Below are 21,309 nucleotides of genomic sequence, written 5' to 3' on the forward strand. Positions count from 1 at the left end.
GCTAAAATATGTTCTGAGACACCAAAATCTGTTTCTAAAATATTGGAGACACAGTGACAGTTCAGCTCACCAACCACAGACCATCCAGGTAATCTCACAATGAGTTATGACATACTCTGCAGAAGCACTTTGGCACTAAATTCCATGATGGTGCAGGGGTAGAAATAACCCACTTTGGTCAAAACCGCTGTTACAAGCTGTCTCCAGCAAGCTCTGAATGAGGATGCTTTGTCTTTCTCCTGAAGACTCAGAACAGCTGATGGCTTCTCCTCTTTCCCACACTCTCCACTGACACCATCTTGGATGGAGAAGCTGCCATTGACCTTGCAGAAGCTCCTGTCCTTTGTGTCTTCCTCTTCTTTCTCCTGGCCTAGACCTCAGTTTCACCACACATTCCTCAGACTCTGAAAGATGTCTGGTGAAGGTTTTAGCAACATAGACCTACCTGGCTGGGTGACACAGGCAACTAATGACCCACTAATCATAGCTACAAGTCTGAAGTCCACAGCAGATCTAGCCCTTGCTTTTTAAAAGAAATGCATTCTAACAACCCTACTTTTTATCTACCCAGCATATTTTAACTAACACCCCCCTTCCCCTCCAGATTTTATGTATTTTTAACGAAAGTCTAATTACCATCCAAATACAGTTTGAAGCAATGCATGGGGAAAAGTAAACATAATTTAGAAAGTCAGAAAATATTCATTAATTATTTTTCTAGAATGATAAAAGTGTATAAATTAAGAATCTGTGTAAATATATGTTAAATTACTTAAATATATACAGATATAGTATGTACATAATCCTCACGGTTAGCAAAAGGAAATACTGAATTACACCAGCCAATGAAAATCAACCTTTATTTAGAAAAATACTTAGGAAGCACAAATGCAAAACAAGATGAAAATCAATTATTTAAATCAAGGTTTCCAACTTGACAATTTAAATCATGATTAAAATTGGCAATTTAAATGACTTTGATCTAAATCTATCCCCTTGATGCGAAATCAGCCCATTTTGGTTTTCATCATTATTGTTCTCAGAGCACCCTGATGAAAAAAATTATTTGTAAATGTGCACATGTGGATATTTCTTTATAAATGTACTTTGCTCTATGTGTCTGTAATTCATTTATGACAAGAACATTAACTACACTTTAGCATACCTATGACACAACTCTATTTACCAAGAAATATTATTAAATGGGAATTTTATTTTGTAAGTGATACTATTTCCTATTCTGCCATAATATTAGCATAATTACAGGACAATTTAGAATTGACGGAGTTTCAGATCACCAAGAGACCTGCCAGTCACAAAGAGAGCCCCAAAAGCTTTAGACCTGCCATTTAGCATCCAGCATCCTTCAGAGAAGACTACAAAAACCACATCTGATCTGTAAGGCCACAGGACACCAGCTCCTAGGTGCCACCCAGAGTAGCACAAGCACAGCTCTCAAATGCCTCTATAGCCCATTTCACCAAATGGAGATGGCTATAGGCAAAAGACTCTTTGGACTTGCCTTTTTAACCTGCCTCTTAAAGATGTGTCACACATCTATCTTCATTCATCTATCCATCTCCATCTATAATTTTTACAGAGAAGCTGAGGTCCCATCCCAAAGACACTACATTTCTACAGACTTTGGAAAGGGAGATGACCAGGAGAAAGGATAGAGGCCCAAGCCTCAGCTTAAATGAGGTCCTGCAAGGTGGGTGAGTCCCAGGTGGGGCTGGCTAGGGGAACAGAGTTAGTGCACTCCGGGCCCTGCCAGAGAGGTTGCAGCAGGGAGCAATGTACTAATTAGACATTGGAATCCACCCAACAGAGCTCTCCTGAGATATGGATCTCTAGAAATCAGGTTCCATTGGCTCACACAATGATTTGCTGACAGAAGAAATTTAAACATCAGCCTTTGTCTCTAACATTGCCTGTGGATAATAAGCCACCCAGGTTGTATGCTCTGCCTGAATTAAAGAAAGATAGAATTTTCCATCTCTACTAGGCTCTTAAAGCCTTCCTCCTACCTCTTTTTCAATTACTGCCATAAGATGATCATTTCTTGTTAGTTATCAGTAATAATTCTGCTTTAATATCCAGACTATGCTTTAATGCTACCGTTTTTTTTCTAAACATCTCAAAGTTCACATCACCTTGTGTCCCAGCTACTGCAGTAGTTGTTTCCCTTTCTTCCCATGCATCCAGTCTTTCTGATTCAATGACCATTTTGTGGCCCACGGGCTTGACCACGATAACCTGATCCATGCTCTTCTTCCCTGGCCCTCTTTCACAAGTAAGCCTATGTCAGGGTCCTTCCAGCACCACCACAAGCTTATCAAGTGTCTTACTGTTCCCATACAGCAGCAATGAGTTGGCTACGATCACCTCACGATCCCAGCTCCTTAACCATTTGCTTGTTATGTTTTGTATTTTCTCTCATCCTGAGAAATACTTTGCAAGGGGTCCCTGCTCACTGGTGCAAATTTATGTGTGTTGTCTTCCAAATCCCTCATTAATACCTGTCTTCATTTGTGATACCTGCAAAGAACAAAAGAGCAGCTATCTCAGGCTGCTTCTGTAGTGAGATCCAAAGTGAACAGTAATATTACTTTGTTTTCTGCTCATGCCCGTGGCTGCTTTTCTGTCCTACACTTAAACTATAAACAGTCTGAAGTGGATCTTCTCTTTCTGTCCTATATTTGTAGTGCACCAAGGACATGAGCTGCTGATCTATGATTAAGGGCATCAACAACTACATAACAACAATAATATAATATAATAGAAGAGGAGAAGACACTATGATTTCATTTCTGTGTAAGCCTGGAACTATTTGTTAATGGAATTAGGAAGCTTCCTTTATGTAATTATCAGTGAGTACGTCAGCCAAGTCTAACCCACAGTGTGTATCTTTCACTGTGATAATACAGTATTTTGGAACTACATGAAATACACCATTTAGATAAGCTGAGCTGCAATTTATGACCCTCCATTTGCAACCAGGTCCAGAGGACTAATCTGCATTTTCAATTTGAGGTAAGGAAGCAAAGAACTCTGTTTATAAAGCTTCATGTCTGAGTTCTTAAAAGCAAGGAGAGAGGTCAAGCAAAGAAAATCTTCACACTTCTTTTCCCCCAAAGCTGATCCAAGAGAACAAACCTGAAGATTTTTAAAATATCCAGGTTTCTTCCTTTTTTTGAATGAGCATGTAAAAGTTTATTCTTATTCTGTTCCATTACTCTGTTTTCTAGAAACATAAGCATTTTGAGTTTGTTAATTAAAAACCCTTCACACCTGGTGAAACAATTATGTTTCAATATGTCTGCTTTTACATATAGCTCATATTTCACTGCATGAGAAGCTGATCCAAAGGAAAGCAGCATAACAAGATTTTCCAAATCATGTTGATTTTCTGGAACAACTGAATATTTACAGAAAATATGTCCCTTCCTGAAAATTAAGCCCTAAATTTATGTACAATTAGAGTACTTAAGTACTTATATGTAAACAAGACCTACCTCACATAATGTTAAATTGTTCTGCCTTTCTTGGTACCCTGAGTAAATCTGAATCAGTGACTTTACACAAGGACCCATATCTCAAGTGTCACATTTCTGAATCATACCAGTCCCTAGCATAAATTCTGCAGAGCCTGAAGACATCTGAATATGTTTTTATAGAAGTAAATCCAGATGTAGGTGTTCAAGTCTGGAAAAATGCCCAGATTCCCTTTTAAACAGCCATTCCCTTTGCCACTCACCGAGTCCCACACTGCCCTGTGTAACCCGCGAGTCACTTTATGTCTGGTCAATATACCCTCATTAGCGACCATCCCACTGCAGCAGTTACAACTTCAGCAGTTCCGAGCTCCTGGAAAGATTCGGATGTTTGTTTCACTTTCTTGAGAGGGGCAGATCACAAGCTGCATGTTGCATGTGGTCACAAACTTTCAGCAGGCTCCTAAGGCAAAAAGGCACTATTATGTTTTCTCCGACACATCAAGAATTTGTCCATTTGAAAGATGTGGGTGGGCTTTACCCGGAGTATACAGGTTTCGGTGATGCTGATGCAGTCAGATCTTGTCTGGTTTCATAGCAATCCCACTTGTTCAAAACAGCCAACCTGTGCAACAGCCTTTTAAATTATTCAGCTAGATACCAGCTGTTTTCATTTAGCTTTCAGAAATGCAGTCACAGTTTGAACCCAGCTTGGTGCTAGTTTTAAGGCAGACAACGTGCAGAGATACCCTCATCTGAGAGCCTTGGACTAAGCTCAGGATGATAACGTAGCATGGGTACATCTTGGATACAACTTTAATTAGATTTCTTTTTGTTCTACTGCCACACATTCAGCAATGTGCCTTTTGCAAGGGGAGGAGATGAATGCTGAAACAGAAGAAAAAGGGAGTCTGGGAAACAGGAAAGACATAATATTCCGGGTCCACTGAATGGAAATTTGCATCTCTAACATAATATTAGCAAAACTTCTCTTGGAGAAGTTTAGGAAGATATTTGGGAAGAAGCAAGGGGGTCACATGGGACACACAGGGGTGCATGAAGAGACTGGTCAGCATTTGTTAGCTGTCAACAAATGGCATCTAGGCCAGGTTATGGACAGCTAACCTACTCTGTCAGAAACCAGCGAACGTCATCCCTCCAGCAGCCACTGCTATATTGCCCCTTGCTTCAAATAAACTCACTTAAAAGGGAACATTTAACAGGAGCCATTTGGAGCTTGGGGATAATCTTCTGCCACTGGGAGAATTAAGCTTTGTTTGCAAAAAACATGGAGGAGCTAGTATAGGGGGAGAAAGAATACTAGGAGTTAGTGTATTTGTAGGAAAAAAGGCATAGGAAGTGACTCAGAATAGTATAATCTAGCCAAAGAGGTAGTATTAGGAAATGTTGCATAGCCATGCTGATGAGTTATGCCTAAATCACACTCCAGGGGATTTAATTTGTTGGTGGTCTATAGGTTGGTTACTATAGGTTCAGTAAATGCCGCTCCTTGCCTTGAGATGTTTATGTACAATGCACAAAACAGAGCAGTCACCGACCAGGTAATCACTAAATCCTAAATAAGTCGCCTTTTGTGCCATGGGATACGCATCTTGGAGACAACCACATTTATTTTCCTCATGTTGATGACAAAAATCATAGCTGACGTTTACAGCTCATTCGAGGACCCTGGAGAGGAGAGGTTGAAATGGTGGGAGGTGGATAATCATTTTTGAACTCTGGTATATTGAGATGATCACAACATGTGTAGACCCAGGAGGTCACATTGTAATACATTGTTAATGTCTTCAAAGCTTTTCAGGGACCTTTATGGAGTTATTCTATATGAAAAATTAACCCTAATATATACATCCAAAAACTAGATCCAAAATGCAGAATAATGAGCCCTTGAGAGGAGGGTTAAACTCTAATCTGCTACTTTTTCCACTTTCTCATGGAAACAGATGTGGCAGCAGAGGGGCCAGCCAGCGTGAGGACTCTGCACTCATATGGCTGCTACTGTGTCATGTGTCATGTATCATGTAAGTGTATGTCATGACAGCTAATGGGGAGGCTGGGGAGACCTCTACCTCAATACTGTCCTTTCTGCTCAGTCAGGCCATTTCTGCTGGAAGTGTAACATGGGAGTACAAAGCATTGCTGACTCCCAGGGAACCCTACTTTGGTGTTGGAAAAGAAAGAAAATACAATACGGTCTATGCATGCAGTCACATCACATACTGCTTCACGAGGAAGGGAAGGAAATTAAATGGTACACAGGGGAGGCAGCCCTGATTACTGAAAATTATATATACACTCTTGAGGTGAACAGCCTTCATCTAATTTGCAGGTAAATTAATGATTTACAAAGAAGCATGGCCTATTAAAAATAAATTTTAGCAACAGACATATGTGGGCTATTATGGTGATTTTTCATTTGAATCTTCAATTCTTTTCTGTTTCTCTGTGCGTTATGAGATGAGCTGATGGAGAAATGGCAAAGAGCTATAAAAATGAGCAGCTTGGCATAAGATGAAGAAGAGACAAAATTGTCACTGTATAAGAATGGACAAAATCATCTATATCAAAGTTAAAATAGAAAATAGAAACTTAATTTTTTCACTCGACACACGATTCACTCAGCATTACCACAAGATGTTGTGGAGGCCACAGGCAAGAAGCGGACGCTGTGGAGGATAGAATAAATTAGTGGAGTGGGATTCACTGGTGACAATGACCCTGTGTGGCTGTAGAAGTCCCTAAAATGCTGATTACCAGGGTGAAGGCACCCCAGGGAAGGAGCAATTTTGCTCTGCCTTCTTTGCTCGAGCATGGTTGCAGCTTCCAGGCGCAGGGCTGGGGCCACTCAGGCCAGCTGGGGCAGAGGCCCCCGGGCAGCTGGAGGAAACGACCGCTACAGCCCGCTCGAGTGGGAGATTTCACGATGCTGTGGAAATGCACCTCTTCATAGGCACCCACCACTCTGGCCCACGTCCAAGAGAGGATCCGGTGTTAGGCAAGCCTACAGTCAGACACCAGTTGCGATTCCTAAAATCTAGTTTTCTTTTACATAGATCTTCATTTAAAAACCTTTGCAATAAATTTGCTAGATTTCACATTTGCTAAAGAGCTACCACTTTTTCTTCCAAAACAATAATGTTAGAAATATGGTCTATAAAAAAAAAAATAAAAAGAGTAGATTTGGGGATATATCCTTGTGTGCCTTAGTTCTGGGTACTTTCTCCAGTGAGAGGCTTGCCTTGCTCCGTATTGCGTATACATATAAATATCCCATTTATGCGTATACGCACATATATAATATTGTGTGCCTAATATATATATATTTTAGCCAGACTTGCACTGAGCTGTCTGGAGGCAACAGCTTGTGCCACCAAAGAATCCTCCAGAGAAACAATCCGTTTGGCAGCGCTGGACCTCATTATCCTTGAGACCAGAAAACAACGTTCGCAGGAAACCATAAAACCCCTCCGGTTAACTGTAGCCAACGGCAAGCGGGCCCGGAGCGGCAGCGGCGAGCCGGGCTCGGGCGGGGCTCACTCCGAGCTGCAGTTTGAGGGTGTCACCCGGCCCGTCGCCACCCCTGGCCGTTTGCTCCCCTGATTTTGACCCGCGCTGAGTCCCAAGAGCTAATTTACCGATAAGCACAGCACCTGCGCACAGCGACGTGCTCAAGCCAGCAGGATTTGGGCGCACCCCTCCAGGGGGTGCCTCCCCGCGCCCCGCCCGGGTGGGGGTGCCCCGACGCCCGGGCGGCGAGTCCCGGGGGTGCGGCGGAGGCCGGCGGCAGAGGCATCTGATCTGCAAATGGCCTTGGCGAGGAAAGGCGCTGAATGCAAAGGGGCTCAGCGGGAAACCTCCCGGGCAACGGGTGCCGGGGAGCTGCGGGCGGGGGGTTTTTGCATGGCAAATAGCACACGGGAATTCAGGGGATGAAGCAGGGCAAACATTAACCTCCTGTGCCGGTGGCTTTGCGAAATAGCCGGTACAACGCCTCTTTTCGTTTGCCGCTCCTTTTTCATGGAAAAGAGTTTATGGCTCAAAGCCAGCTGTAAATTAACAGCTAAGTGAAACCATTATGTCGGTGGGATGCTTTAATCGGTTTACAAAACACTGTTCGAGGTACGATGCATATCCGTAGGCCGGAGGGGAACGCAGGCGGGTACCCGGGAGGCCGAGGTCGAAACCCACGGGGGTCACCGGCCCCGGCGGCCAGGGGGAAGTGGGGGCAAGGACCCCCTCGGGCCCTCGCCCCGCGCATTCGCCCGGCTAACGGCGCTGATGGCCCGGCGTTTGCAAACGCTTTGCATTAGAAAGGCTTCATTACGGGTGCCCCGGAGAAACTGTGCTGGATGGGGGGGTGGGCGGCTGGGCCCCGCTGCCGCCCGGGCCCAGTGGCTCGCTCGCTCCTACCGTTCTCACCCGAAACGGCAGGGTAGAAGGGGGGGGGGGAAAGAAAAAAAAAAAAAAAGAAAATATCCTAAAAGGGAAAATAATCCCAAGTGGTGGCGCCGGGGCGCGCTGCCTGCCAGCTACCGCCCCGCCGGCCGCCCGGGAGCAGCCGGCCCCGCACCGCCGGCCCCGCCGCACAGCTGCGGTTCCTCCCGCCCCCTTCACCCGGCGCCGCCCGCCCGCCACCGCACGAAGCCGCCGAGCCCCGCGGCCCCCGCCTGGGACGGCGCTTCCCGGCGGCCGCGGCCACTCCCCAGCCGGGCCCCGGCGGCCCCCGGACCCAGAGCTGGCGGGGGAGAGCGGGGAGGGCGGTTCGGCGGCGCGGCCGCCCCTCCCCTGGCCCCTCCCGGCGGGGGCGGTGGCTCCGCGCAGCCACCGGGGCCGGGCCGGGCCGGGCCGCCGCTCCGCGGGCACCGCTACCGGACGGGAGGGAGGGGGAGAAAAACCCGGCCGGAGGGGGCCGGGGGTGTAGCAATGATGACAAGAGCAGCCCAGTGTTAGGGTTCAGTTCCAGCTGATTTTATTTCCTTCCCGAAGAAAAAAAACAAACAAAAAAAACAAACAAAAAAAACCCACAAAAAAAAGAGAGGTTATTTACAGAAGGTATATCAACAATCTGACAGGCAGTGAACTTGACATGGTTAGCTGGCATGATCTTTTTTTTTTCCTCTTCTTTCCCAACGTTGCGTCGTGGGTGATCGTTAAGACCAAAAAAAAAAAAAAAAAAATTCTACACAGCATATTGCACAGGATGGATGACCAAAAAAATAACAAAAAGAACAAAAAAAGTTAAACCCTTAACGGAACCACCTCATTAGGCAGACGTCCTAGTGCCTGTCATGTTATATTAACATACATAAACACACAATCTTCTTTTTGCTTATTATAATACAGACTTAAATGTACAAAGATGTTTTCACTTTCTTCATCTTAAACACAACAGCTATAAACCTGAATACATATGCTATCATCATGCCATAAGAGACTAAAACAATTATATTTAGCGACAAGTAGAAAGGATTAAATAGTCAAATACAAGAATGAAAAACGCAGTACATAGTGTCGCGAACTCAAACCGGCATTTAGATAGATCCAGTGGTTTAAACGGCACGTTTTTGCTTCTAAAAAAAGTGCAAAAGATGTGGTTTACAAGTTAAAGGTACAGGATCCCTTCTGTGTAAATGCACCAGTTGCTTTTACTTCATTTCGGGATAGGTTTCTCCCCAAAACGGTAGCATACAGTGTATACGCCTTAAGTCTTTCCCTTCCCCTCTGGCTCCCCCGGCCCCCTCCCGCCCCCCCCCCCCCCCGAAAGGCAGGGGGCTGCAGAGCGGGCACTGGCGGCGGTGAGGGATGCTGTCACTTTAAGATGCCTGCAGATTGGAGTGTAAACATGGACAAAATAGGGGCTGATTCGTGGGTGTGTGAGAGTGTGAGTGAGCGTGAGCGCGCACACGCGTGTGAGATACTAACCAGCGGCCCTGTTGTTAAAATCAGGAAATCCAAACAGCGATTTACACCGATTTACACCCCCTTTATATATTTTTTACAAAAATACACTGAGAAAATAATCAAACGTTTTCATCTCTCTTCTCTTTTTGTTTTTAAAAGTGTCAAAAGTCTACATTTAAATATAAAAAATTAAAAGTTAAAACTCTAGCCCTTCAGTGAAGGAGACATAAAAATGGTGCGGGTAACAACGAGAACTACCAAAAAAGGACAAAGAAATACAAGTCAAAAATGTTTGGCCAGTATAAATACGTCCACTTATAAAATGGCATCCGATTACATTTACAAGGAAAAAAAAACAATACGAGGATGGAGCATCGGTGAGAAAAAACAGTCTTTTCATTTACAGCTATAAGGAACAAACACATACATACTCTGAGAAAAAATTTGGTCCTGAATTTTCTTTTTTAAAGTCCAGCACAGATTTGAGTTGCGTTTGAATCCTTTAAAGAGTTAAGAATGAAAAAAAGCTGGTGATATTTTTGTAGGAATCAAACATAGCGCCATCTATCTGCTTTTATATTATCCTAACACTATTTTTTTTTAAACTGTTCAACAGTCTTACAGAAATCTTAAAAAGATAGACAGGATAACATGCTATATTAAACCCCACCAGTGAAATAATCCAACACCATCACGATTCTGAGTAAGAAGAAAAAAACTACTTTTTTTTTTTAGTATTTTCGGATTTTTTCTGCAAAAGCCATCGCCCTCCATTTCCCCTGTACCACATCATGACAGAAACTGTTCCCATTCGGTCTCTGTTTCAAAAGAAGTTTTCAGTGTTCCTGAAGTTTCGTCCTTATTTTTCGCTCTAGATATGACATAAGGTGACTGAGAAAAGCGCTGCCGCCACCTCATCCGTACGTGCAAATCCGTTTCAGTTTATTATTATCTTCCCCCCACCGTATTTCCAAGACAGCTCTCAAGTGTAAGTCTGGCTCTTCTCCGCTTAACTAGGATCTCAGTCCAGCTCCCAGCTCCATCCGCCTCCTCCTCCTCCTCCCATCATCGTCGCCCCTCACCGCAGAAGAAACCGGGACAGGATTTCTCCCCCCAAACGTGAACCGTGCAAGGGCTTGGGTGGATTTTTTGTCTCCTCTTTTTTTTTTTTTTTTCTTCCAAGCAGTTCTGATCGCTCTTTCACACGAAAGGGCGAATGCTCAAGACATCCAGTGTGCGCTCAGCACAATGCATCGCTCCCCCTCCTCTTTATTCGTATCAAGTGGGCAATAACAAAGAACCCAGAGGTGTGTGTGGTTCCCCCCCCCCCCCCCTTCCTGTGTCTCTCTTTTCAGGAAATAAAAAGGAAAAGGAAAAAGACAGCGTTTCGCTCCCGCCAGTCTCTGAAAAAGCAACGTCAGGCTCGTCTCCCGGAGGGGGGTGTGTGCGGGTCCGTCTCCAGCCGGAGGAAGGGGGCTGCTGGCCTTTCTGCAAGGAGAGGGCGATCCCACTCCCGCCGCCGCTCTCCCCCAGCACAAGAAGCAGTCTCGCCAGCCCCTTCCCAGGGAAAATTTAAAAAAAAAAAAAAAAAAAAAAAAAGGGGGAAAAAAAAAAAAAAAAGAATCAAAAGCGCCCCGGCGGGGTGGGCGAGTCCTGCCGCCAACGCGCCTCTGTGCCTCCTCCAGCAGGGCCCGGCTCTCGCCTCAGTAAGTGAAGACCAGGTTGGAAATGCTGGACTCCAGCCAGTCCCCCGAGATCATCTCACTTACCTCCGGCGTGCAGTAGTCCGGGAACTCGAAGTGCGAGCCCGAGCCGGGCTCGAAGTTAAAATCCAGGTCCCGGTCGAGCACCGAGGAGCTGAAGCTGCCCAGGGACATGCTCTCAAAGCCGGGGCTGGGGTTCAGGTCCAAGAGGTCGTCCTCGAACTCGTCGTCCGACGAAGAGGAGCCGGAGGAGGAAGAGGAGGAGGAGTGGGAGGACGCGGAGGAGGAATGCGCCGTCGAGGGGGCCGGGGAGGAGGCGCGCAGGCTGGTGTAGCTGCGGTGATCCGAGGGCGAGCCCGAGCCGGAGGGCGAGGGGCAGGCGGCGCCACCGCAGTCCCCGTCGGGCCGGCCCGCCCCGCCGCCCCCCTCCTCGTAGAGGCTCAGGGGGTCGCCGGCCTCCGCCGGGCTGCTCAGCGTGGGGCTGCCGGGCACGGCGCCGCCGGGGGAGGCGGAGGCGGCCGCCGCCTGCCCGCTCCCGAAGATGTAGACCCGCTTCAGCTTCTTCTCGGCCAGCGCCTTGCCGGGGCCCGAGGGTGCGCCCGCCGCCCCCCGCGGCTTGTAGAGCGCCTGGTGCTCGGGCGGCAGCAGCGCGGCCGGCGGCTCCCCGGGGAACGGGGCGGCCTTGCCGCCCGCCGCCGCCTTGCCGTGGGGCTTGCCGCCCGCGCCCGCGCCGCCGCCGCCCGCGGGGGAGGGCTTGGAGCCGCCGCCGCCGCCGCCCTTCTTCGGGGCGGGCTTGGCGGGGGCCGCGGGGCCACCGGGGCCGCCGCCCGCGCTGCCCCCGCCGGCGCCGCCCCCCCCGCCGGCCTTGTCCGCCTTCTCGCCGGGCTTGGCGGAGCTGTTGCCCGACTTCACCTTCTTCCTGGGCCGGTACTTGTAGTCGGGGTAGTCCGCCATGTGCTTGAGGCGCAGCCGCTCCGCCTCCCGGATGAAGGGGATCTTGTCGCTGTCCTTGAGCAGCTTCCAGCGCTTGCCCAGGCGCTTGGAGATCTCGGCGTTGTGCATGTCGGGGGACTGCTCCATGATCTTCCGCCGCTCGATCTGCGACCACACCATGAAGGCGTTCATGGGCCGCTTGATGTGCCCGCTGGGCGTCTTGCACCAGCTCGGGTCGTCCGCCTTGCCCCCCGTGGAGGCGGTGGAGCCCGGCGTGGGGGAGGAGGCGATGCCCAGCTCGATGCCGGCCCCGGAGTCGGAGGTCTCGGCGGCCAGCAGCGCCTCCGTGTTCTCCGCCGTGTTGGTCTGCTGCACCATCGCGGCGGCGGCGGCGGCGGCGGGGGGCTCGCCGGGGCTCAGCGCCGCTCCGGCGCGGGGCAGGGCGCGCAACTTCTCACAGCGGCACCGGGGCGGCACAGCCGGTCGCGCAGCCCCCCGCGGCCGCGCCCCCACTCCCCGCACCACTTGTACTTCCACACCGGCGCCTCGTCCCCGGCGGCGTGGTCCTCTCCCCCTCGAGGCGGCGGCGGCAGCGGCGGGGCCGCCCGCGGTCAGACAGAGTTTCTGCAAAAGCAGTGCCGCGAGCCGCCCGTCCAAGTTTGCTTTTTTTTTTTTTTCTTGGGGTGTTTTGGGCTTTTTTTTTTTTCTTTTTTTTTTTTTGGAGGGGGGGTGTCGGTCTGCTTTTTTTTCCTCAGCACCTCGGGTCTCCCCCCTCCCCGAAGCAGCTGGTCCAGTTCAGTTCACAAGTGCTTTTCGCCTGCCCCCGGCGTTTCAGGAGAGCAGCGCGCCCGCCGCCGAAAGTCTCTGAGCGCTGGGCACGGCCAGCGTGCACCGCCGCGGGGGAGGGGGGAGGCGGCGCGCCCCCAAAGCCCCGAAAACCCCGGCTCCAGGACTCGTGGTGGCGGCGGAGTTTGTGCAGGTAGGATTTGGCAGTTGCGAGGTACCGAGCGAAAAGAAAACCCCTCAGGAGAAAAAAAAAAAAAAAAGGAAAAAATAATAATTGAAAAAAAATCTCCGTGAAAAAAAGAGAAAAAAAAAAGCGCTCGTGCATGAACGAGTGTGTACGTCCCCGGCAGGAAGAGCGGCGAGCCGGGCGCCCAGCCCCGTCCTCTCCTCCTCCTCCTCCTCCTCCGGTGGTGGTGGTGCTGCTCCGCGCGCGCGGAGCCCCGCGGAGCCGCCGCCGCCCCCCGCCGACCCTCCCGCCGGGCGCTGCCCCGCGCCCCCCGCACGCCGCGCTCCGCCGGCTGCAGCCGAGAGCGGACCCCGCGCCCGCCCCGCGCCGCTTTATCCGTTCGCCGCCCGCCCCGCCGCCAATCGGGCGCTGTATCCAACGCCTCCGCGTGCCAAGCCCCGCCCCCCATCCGGCGATTGGCGGCCGCCGCCGCGCGGTAATAATCGCCGCGTGCAATGAGAAGCGGCGGCGCTGACCTCATTCCCGGCGGCGGGGCGAACTTTTTAAAAGGGGCAGGAGGGCAGCCCCGCGCGCCGCCCCGCGCCCCGCCGCGCACGTGCCCGCGGACCCCCCCCCCCCCACCCCACCCCCCGCCGCGCTCCGCCCCACCCCCCTCCCTGCTGGGGGAAAATCAGGAAATCAGCAAAAATCATCATAATACAAATAATTCTAAAAAAATAAATAAATAAAGGGGGTGTGTGTGAACCGGCGGTGCCCGCGGGAGGACCCCGCACCTGTGACCCGGGGCGCCGCGGGGACGGGGCGGCCGCGGGTGGGCGGCGAGCGGGGACACCTGCCCGCACAAAGGGAGGGACGGCCGCCGCCGCGGAGTGGGGGGGGATGCCGCAGCGGCCCCCACGCCCACACGCGGCGTGTGACCGAGGGGCCGTCACCCCTCCAGAGGTGCCGGCGCGGCGCTGCCGTCACGCCCCCTCCGCCGCCACGGAGTTGGAGCCGAGCGGCGCCGGGGGTGGGGCGCGACGGGCCGGGCCGGGCCGGGACTCCCGCACGGCCGGCACCGCCCGCGGAGCGACGAGCCTCACGCTGCCGCCGCCGGCGTTAATTACTCGCTGCCACCCCCCGCATCTCCCCGGCGCGGCGGGAGGAAGCGGTGCTGCCCGGCCCGCCCCTCCACGCCCCCCTCTCCGCGCCGCCGGCCCCAGCCCCGCCGCCCGACCCCCGGCGAGGGGGGGGGGGAAGCTGGGCTGCGGCGGAGGGGCCCGGCCTGGCCCCGCCGGGTCTCCCGGGAACGGGAGGGGCCGCGGGGGGGAAAAAAGCAGTGCAGGTACCGGCCTCCCGGGGTCTGCCCCCCCCCCGCCCCGCCCCGCAGGGTCCCCCGGCTTCGGGGCCCTTCCTGGGGCGCAAGGTGCGTTTCGGGGACTGCCCTTCCGTCTCCTTTCTCCCTCCCTCCGCCCTGCGGTGGTCAATCGCCAGGAAAAACGGCAGCGGCCATATGCGCGGGGAAGGGCCCCTTAAGGCCTCGCGGCATCAAAAAACCCCAATGCGCAGGTGAAGGGGACGGTAAGGCCGTAAAAAAACGGCAGCAGTACTCCCCAAAGATTCCTCACATCATTCATCAGCCCGGGGACCAAAAAGGCTGTTAGACAAAACAGCTGTGAAAATTGTTGTTTCACACACCACCAGTTAAAAACACTTTTTAAATCAGAAAAAAAAAAAAAAAAAAAAAGATGGTTGGAAACAGCTGAAATGTCTAAGAAAGAGGTCTGAAAGTAAGTTATGCATTTTTGCAAGAAAATTGATGGTAGGATCCTTTAGCGGGGTTTCTGGCTGGCTTGAGAACAGGCTTTGAATATTAAGATCATGCAATTGGACTCACACGATTACACTGTCATGAAGTGCTGAGAAAAATCCTCAATTCTTACTACCTTCCTGAGTAGGTCACCTGCATTACTGAGAGTGTTTACAAAGATACAACCTAAATCATTGCTTTCCTTGCAAATATAATACATTGTTTCATCTTTCAGCCTCTGGTAAGCACTGCATAAAATACCGCTTTCTGCTGGGTTGACAACACCCAGTGACATCAGTAGAGTGTCTCACCTTTACACTTTCTGAGTAGTAAATCACACTGTGTTTTCCCCCCACAACCCCAAAGCTAACATCCAATCTGTTCGATCATATACCACCACCGTTTACAGAAATGGAGGCTGGCAGTGGTTTTGGTGTCAGGGATAAGTACTGGGTTTATTTACACTCTGGGTATTCGCGTGTAGCAGTGTGAAAAACTGGGACTGAGAGCAACCAGTAGCTCCTGGCTGCTCCACCTGTTAGCGTGGTATCCAAAAGGATTTCAGCCCCCACCTATCATATTTTACATATAAATATCAATTTGTTTAAACTACAAAGCAAGTAAAATATTTTCATGTTTCTAGACACAGGTTAAAGCACAACAAGTAAACGGAGAGGCAGAGACATAGAAAGAAAAAAGCATTGGAGAAGCTTTTCACCCAGTTGTGTTACAGTGTGCAAGGTCTTGACTGCCATGAATAAAAATTATCTCCAGGTGAGCTAAGTGTTATCTTGATGAAAGCAGTCACGTCGATTTAATCTTGGTCCAAAAAGTGTGTATGTGAGATGGACAGTAGAGGATTATTTCCTGAATGAAAACTTTACAAAAGCACAATTTAGAACTGCTTAATAAAGCAATTGTAAGAACACAATGTGAAACTCTATAAAAGCATCTTGCTACAATTTCTTGGCCGTTTCTTTGAAGTTAATTGCTTCCACCCCTAATCCTCCAGTGCTGGACTGAAAGTGCCTTCCAGCTCCCCAAATTTTTAAGACTAGGTGTAAAGCGTGAGCATTCAGCTCCCATCTAAAACGCAGTTTTAAGAGCACTGGCAAGATTCCTCCACGTTTTACAACTTAAAAAGCCTCGAAACTTCCTCGAAATTTCCTGCAGGCTTTGTAAGGCCGGGGGTGCGGCAAGGGACGCGAGGTGGCAGCGCTGAGCCTCTTCTGCTTTTCTGTGGGAAAACGCGGAGCTGCCGAACCCGGGATTTTTTTTTTTTTTAATTATTATTCTCATTCTTCTCCCCCCTCCCCCCCCCCACCCCCCCACCCCCCGGTTTTACTGAGCAGCATAGCGCTGCAAGTTTCTAACTGAAATTCAGTAGGTTTGCATAAAAGAGCGGCGATGCCGACACATTCACCTGCCCGCCCTTGCGACTGACCATAGACCTCACCCGGGGGATTTAAGGGCACGGACACTAGTAACACCATTCGCACACGTACGGCTGCGACCTGGAACCTGCATTTTGCCTCGCACGTGGGGCAAGAGAGCTGGTTCTGAGAGAGCTGGTTCTGAGACAAAGCTTCTGGATAAAAAAACTGCAGCTGCGCTGGACGCTACAAGCATCAATTCCAGGCTTTCTGTGCCAATCAGACCGCGGTCCCCACCGGTTCAAATGTCTTAAGAACGCGCAGATTTAGCGCCGCCGCCTATTTTACCCCCTCTCCCTCTTAAACTGAGGATTAACCACCGTTCAGGCTTATTTACCTGCGGCCCTCGAGATTTTTTTCACAGCCCCAGCTCTGTAGGCTGTGAGAAATGCTCCGGAGCTGACCCGGACCGAGCTTTGGGGAGGCAACACCTTCCCTCCCTCCCGCTCGCCCTGCTCCTGCGCGCCCCCGTCGGCACGGCGCGCTCCCGGCGCGGCCGCGTTCTGCCCGGGCAGCGCGGGCAGGGCCGAGGGGGCCCCGCGGCTGCCGCTGCCCCAGCCCCCTTTTACCCTCCGCGGCCTGCTGCGCTGCGCTCCGGGCGCGGCTCCCCAGCCCCCCGCAAGCTCACCCCTCCGCCTGGGGGGGGATACGGGTTAATTAACACGCACGTTAATTCCACGCTGTTAACCTGAGCAGCCACCCTCACCGCGCTGCGCGCAAAGCGCACCCCCTCTCTTTAAACACCCGCCCTCGCCCAGCGCAGCTCCGACCCCCCGGCACTTCCCTCCGCTCCCGGCACCTCCGCGCCCGCGCAGCGCGGCCCTGCCCACGCACGGTGCTAAACGCGGGCGGGCGCAACCCTCCCCGCGCCGCCGTAGCCCCCTCGAGCCGCGCAACCACCAACCCTCCCCTCGCAGGGGACGCGCGGGCGCGGAGCCCGCCTGCCTCCCGCGGCCGCGCAGCGCGGGCGGGGGGGCGGGCGGGGCGGTGCCGGGCAGCGCGCGGCTCTCCGCGCCCCCCCGCGGAAGGGGCGGGGGCAGGTGGCGGCGCCCCCGCGGGACTGAACCCGCGTGGGGCGTGTTCGGCCGCAGGGAGCGGGCGGGGCCGGCGGCCGGGCGCGGCGCGGGCGTCCCACCGGCAGGGCGCTGAGAGACCCGGGGAGCCGCGGCGATTCCCGGGGGACATCGTGCTTCCCGTCACGCCGGGACACGCACCACACGGCGGGGAAAGGCGGCATCTGATTTTCCTTAAAAACCAAACAGCCCCTGTGCCTCTTGACCGCCTTTCTGTCCGCGACTGAAGTTCACCCTTGTAACCCGTATTTTGCCTTGACGTTCCGTCCGCGTTTTAAACAGGCCCAGCGGGGTGATGTCAGCCGCCTCGGATTGCGAATGACAAGGCCACGGCTGCTAAAGAACACCTTCCCCACCACCTTTCCGTTGCCTATTTTGATCCAAGGAAAACAAAGTTGATGAGATACTTGCCACTAAGGGGAGAAAGGGCCCTGGCTCTTAAAATAACATGATGATAGCGGATATTCGCGATCAAAGAAGAGCCTGCTTAAGGATCAGAGGTGTAAACTGAGACATGAAAGTGGGCCCTCCTTCTTCGTCCGGTTTGCAAGAAGAAAACCCCATTGTGCAATCGCGTCACTCCGATGCATAGAGTACCTTTATTCAACGTGATTCATAAACGCTTTGAACTCTCCCCGATAGCTATGTAGAGAAGAACTTTTATGACTGGGAAGTGTTTTATAGAGGATATTATTTACTTAGAAGTGAAAATCTGTTGCCTAAAGTTGTATGGTGTTGTTTCCTTCAAAACTGTATATTCACTTACATTTTACTTGAATACAAGCCTTCACGTAGATACTCAGTGCTCTTGGTATGAGAATGCCAAGACATTGCCAGCTCATTTAATACCATAAGTAGGTAAGAAGCCATTTGCGTATACATATTTATATTAGTTCAGATATTAATCACTTATATGGAAATGTTTGGTTTGGGAAGGCAGAAACACCTCTCCAGAGATTTTTAATAAGAAAATATGATAATACATTCTATCCTTTATCCACTTTCACGACTTTTTAAGTTTAAACTTGTTCTCTAAGAATAACACAAGTTCAAAAAGCTCTGTTGAAAAAATAAAAAAGAAACTTGGAAAACACATTGTTTGCGTTTACTTAAAAGAATTGTAACCCCTATCCCATCCTGTAAGATTTAGTAAACTTTTTTTTTTTTAAGCTTCGAGTAAGAAAAGCTTTTACTTCTTCTTTTAAAGCTGTTTTGGCAAGCCTTTTCTACAAAGTGAAAAGCAACATAGCCACAAGGTTGAAGAGGAATTACCAGTCTGCTGCATATGTAGCAACAGATTGCATATTCATGAGCTGCAGCTGCCATGAAGGCCACCCCACGAAGGGCAGCCCACGAGGAGAGCCCGTGGAGGGGAGCAGCGGCTGGCGCGTGCCCGCAGCCAGTCCTCTGGCCAGGCTGAGCCCTTCTCCCTGCAGGAGGATCAGGGAAGGAGTCTTTTGAATGTGCTCCTCTGTTCTGCCCCTTACACTCCCTCCCAGCCATCGCTACTCATCCTTCCTGCTTGCTCTCATCTTCCCGTGCCTTCTCCTACAAGCTTATCGCTACCACTCTTGTAACGTTCAGCTCATCTTTTCCTGCCATCTCTACAAACAAGCAAACAGCTGGGAGAAGGCACTTCAGCAGAAGCCCACATAGTACCAAGAATGAAGTAATATTTCCACCCACTTCCACAACATCATGTCGTCACCCAGACTTTAGCACTGTTGATAAGATGGAGCTACAAAACCATGGTGAATTGAATTAAATTTGGGTTGTTTTTAAAGATCATTTAGTAGGATGTTGGATGCTATTTAATTCAGTGTATGAATGACTTCTTGTGTTAAGCAAAATGGTGCTTACACTTCGTATTCCTGGAAAGGAGGCATAAGGTAATCCCTGTGCACACAGGAAAAAGGGTTCTTCTAAAATTTAAGTCTTAGCATTTCTAACTTGTTTCTTGCAAGACCATTTACTGAGTGATATATCAAGGTAATTATTTTTTTTTTTTTTTTTTAAATCTTGCATAGGATTTAGTTGTGATCATTGTCTTTTTTTTTTAAACTCTGGGTTATTCATGGGTGCTTATTCACAGGAGCCAACTCTAAGATGAGAAAATTCCTTTGGCAACCAGCGGACAGTTGGGGTTATCCATGTGCTCTAAGATGGTTCTGGCAGAGCTGGAGAAACTCTGGAGCAGCACCCAGCTTTTGACTCACTAGAAAACTGTCACCCAGGCAGGTTGGCGTGTAAGCTTTCTGGAGGCTTTCTGCAGAGACTCCAGAAGACCTTGTCATCAAATAATGCTGTTTACTGTTCAGAACAGAATGGTGGAGGTAATAACTGTGGCTATTTTAAATGTCTTTAATTTTAGAATCTCCTGAGGCATGGAAATAACTGTGACTAAAACCAGCAACGTCACACCATTAAGACTGGTTTTAAGAGTGGACTATCATTTTCTGATATTTCGACTTTAGACAATGTTTAGTATTTTTTAGCATAAAATTGCCTTTATACTAAAAAATTCATCCCCTTCATTCAGCCCTTGTAGTCTTCAGATGTAATGGATTAATTTCTGTCAAACATATTTTACTTAATTTTTCTGACTTGGTGATTCTGATGCACAGGTCAAAAAAACAACAGCAGGTTCTGGAGGGAAAAGGCAAAATACATTTTAATCTAAAATGAATGAGAGAAAAAGTAGTTTTCTTACTTTTTTTTTTCCCTTTTGTGCTCAGGACAAATACAAGTCTGGCTTTCTTCCTGGTTTCCTTCCATATAATTGTTCTTAATGATGGTGGCGGTGTGACAATTAGTAAGTAGATTTTTTTTTTTTTTTATCTTTTCTGAATAGATTGCTCAAATGACACCATTCTGCACTTGCCAAGGTCTGTTCTACAATCTCTGTCACTTACCTTGCTTATGCTGCTTGTGCAGAATAAGGTTACTGGTTTAATATTAAATACGAATATTTATTTCAAAAATAAATATATTTTCAAAACCTTGTTTTCTCTAAGAGTTGTACCTTTTTGAACAGAATGTCAGAAAAAGGTTGTATAGTTCTACACTACCCTAAGTAATCCTGATCTAGCTGTCACACTCAAGAAGCTTATATATGAGTAATCTCAATGTGCAGGTGTGCTCAAGTGAGGCAGGATGTCTGAATTTGCATTGCTTTATAGAGTCTGTATTTAAGTTTGATTAATTGCTATCAGAAATAACAAATTGTCTGTATGAAACCTCAGGAAGCTAGGATATTATATGTTGTTTCATAGCACAAGAATCAGGCATTTTCCACATATTATTCCAAAATTTTAATCCTCAGCTCATGTGTTTCACCAATACACAAAGTCTGGTGTCTAATCTAAGTATCAGAAATATGAAAAAAACCTGAACTGTTGAGTTTTGCTTTATAAAACTACTGATTTATTGAAAATTGTGTAAGAGGATGCTAGTGTGTAGTAATTTTGTGGATTCTAAACACAGCAGTTGAAAAATGTGAAAAATATTGCACTCCTGCTAATCAAAGCTCTTCCGCAGAAAAACTATCCGCTGGACAGCCCTTAGTTTTGTTTATTGGGACTGCCTTTGAAATTTGAAGTGTAAATCTTGTTGATATAGCAGAAAATATCCCTGTATTCAGGAAAGACTATGCACATCCAGTTAGTCTATTCTTACTCCCATTTCAAAGAAAACAATCCTTATTTTAATGCCTGCCTGTGGGATGACTTCCCCAAGTTAATAGTCTGCTCAGAATTATTGTTATACAATTAGATACCAACCAAGATGCTTTAAAATGACCTTACAACCCAAGTATCTCCCAGATAATACAGAAAGCTGGCTTTTAGACCGACTTTGCTCAGACTTCCTTGCACCTGTTTCCACCACGAGCCCGAGATCTACTCCTTCATGCACTCCTCCTGGTAACTGGTCTTTGCGGAGACTCAGAGGTAGAAGGTAACGGTGCTGGTGGGTGGGTGGTTGCTACAACA

At 49.5% G+C, this 21,309-nt stretch overlaps 1 protein-coding gene across 1 annotated transcript; it reads right to left on the minus strand.

Moving 5' to 3' along the window:
• Nucleotides 1-8,461: 8,461 nt before the first annotated feature.
• Nucleotides 8,462-13,485, minus strand: SOX4 (SRY-box transcription factor 4). The gene has a single exon (XM_074870796.1). It carries the CDS (start codon nucleotides 12,428-12,430, stop codon nucleotides 11,120-11,122), a length of 1,311 nt encoding a protein of 436 aa, XP_074726897.1. The 5' UTR covers nucleotides 12,431-13,485; the 3' UTR covers nucleotides 8,462-11,119.
• Between the last annotated feature and the right edge of the window lie 7,824 nt (nucleotides 13,486-21,309).

This window comes from Strix uralensis, chromosome 1 (genome assembly GCF_047716275.1).
Source record: "Strix uralensis isolate ZFMK-TIS-50842 chromosome 1, bStrUra1, whole genome shotgun sequence".
Taxonomy (NCBI): domain Eukaryota; kingdom Metazoa; phylum Chordata; class Aves; order Strigiformes; family Strigidae; genus Strix; species Strix uralensis.

What these genes read in the sequence shown, in the direction of transcription:
- SOX4 (XM_074870796.1), bottom strand. Translation starts at nt 12,430, where the DNA reads ATGGTGCAGCAGACCAACACGGCGGAGAACACGGAGGCGCTGCTGGCC.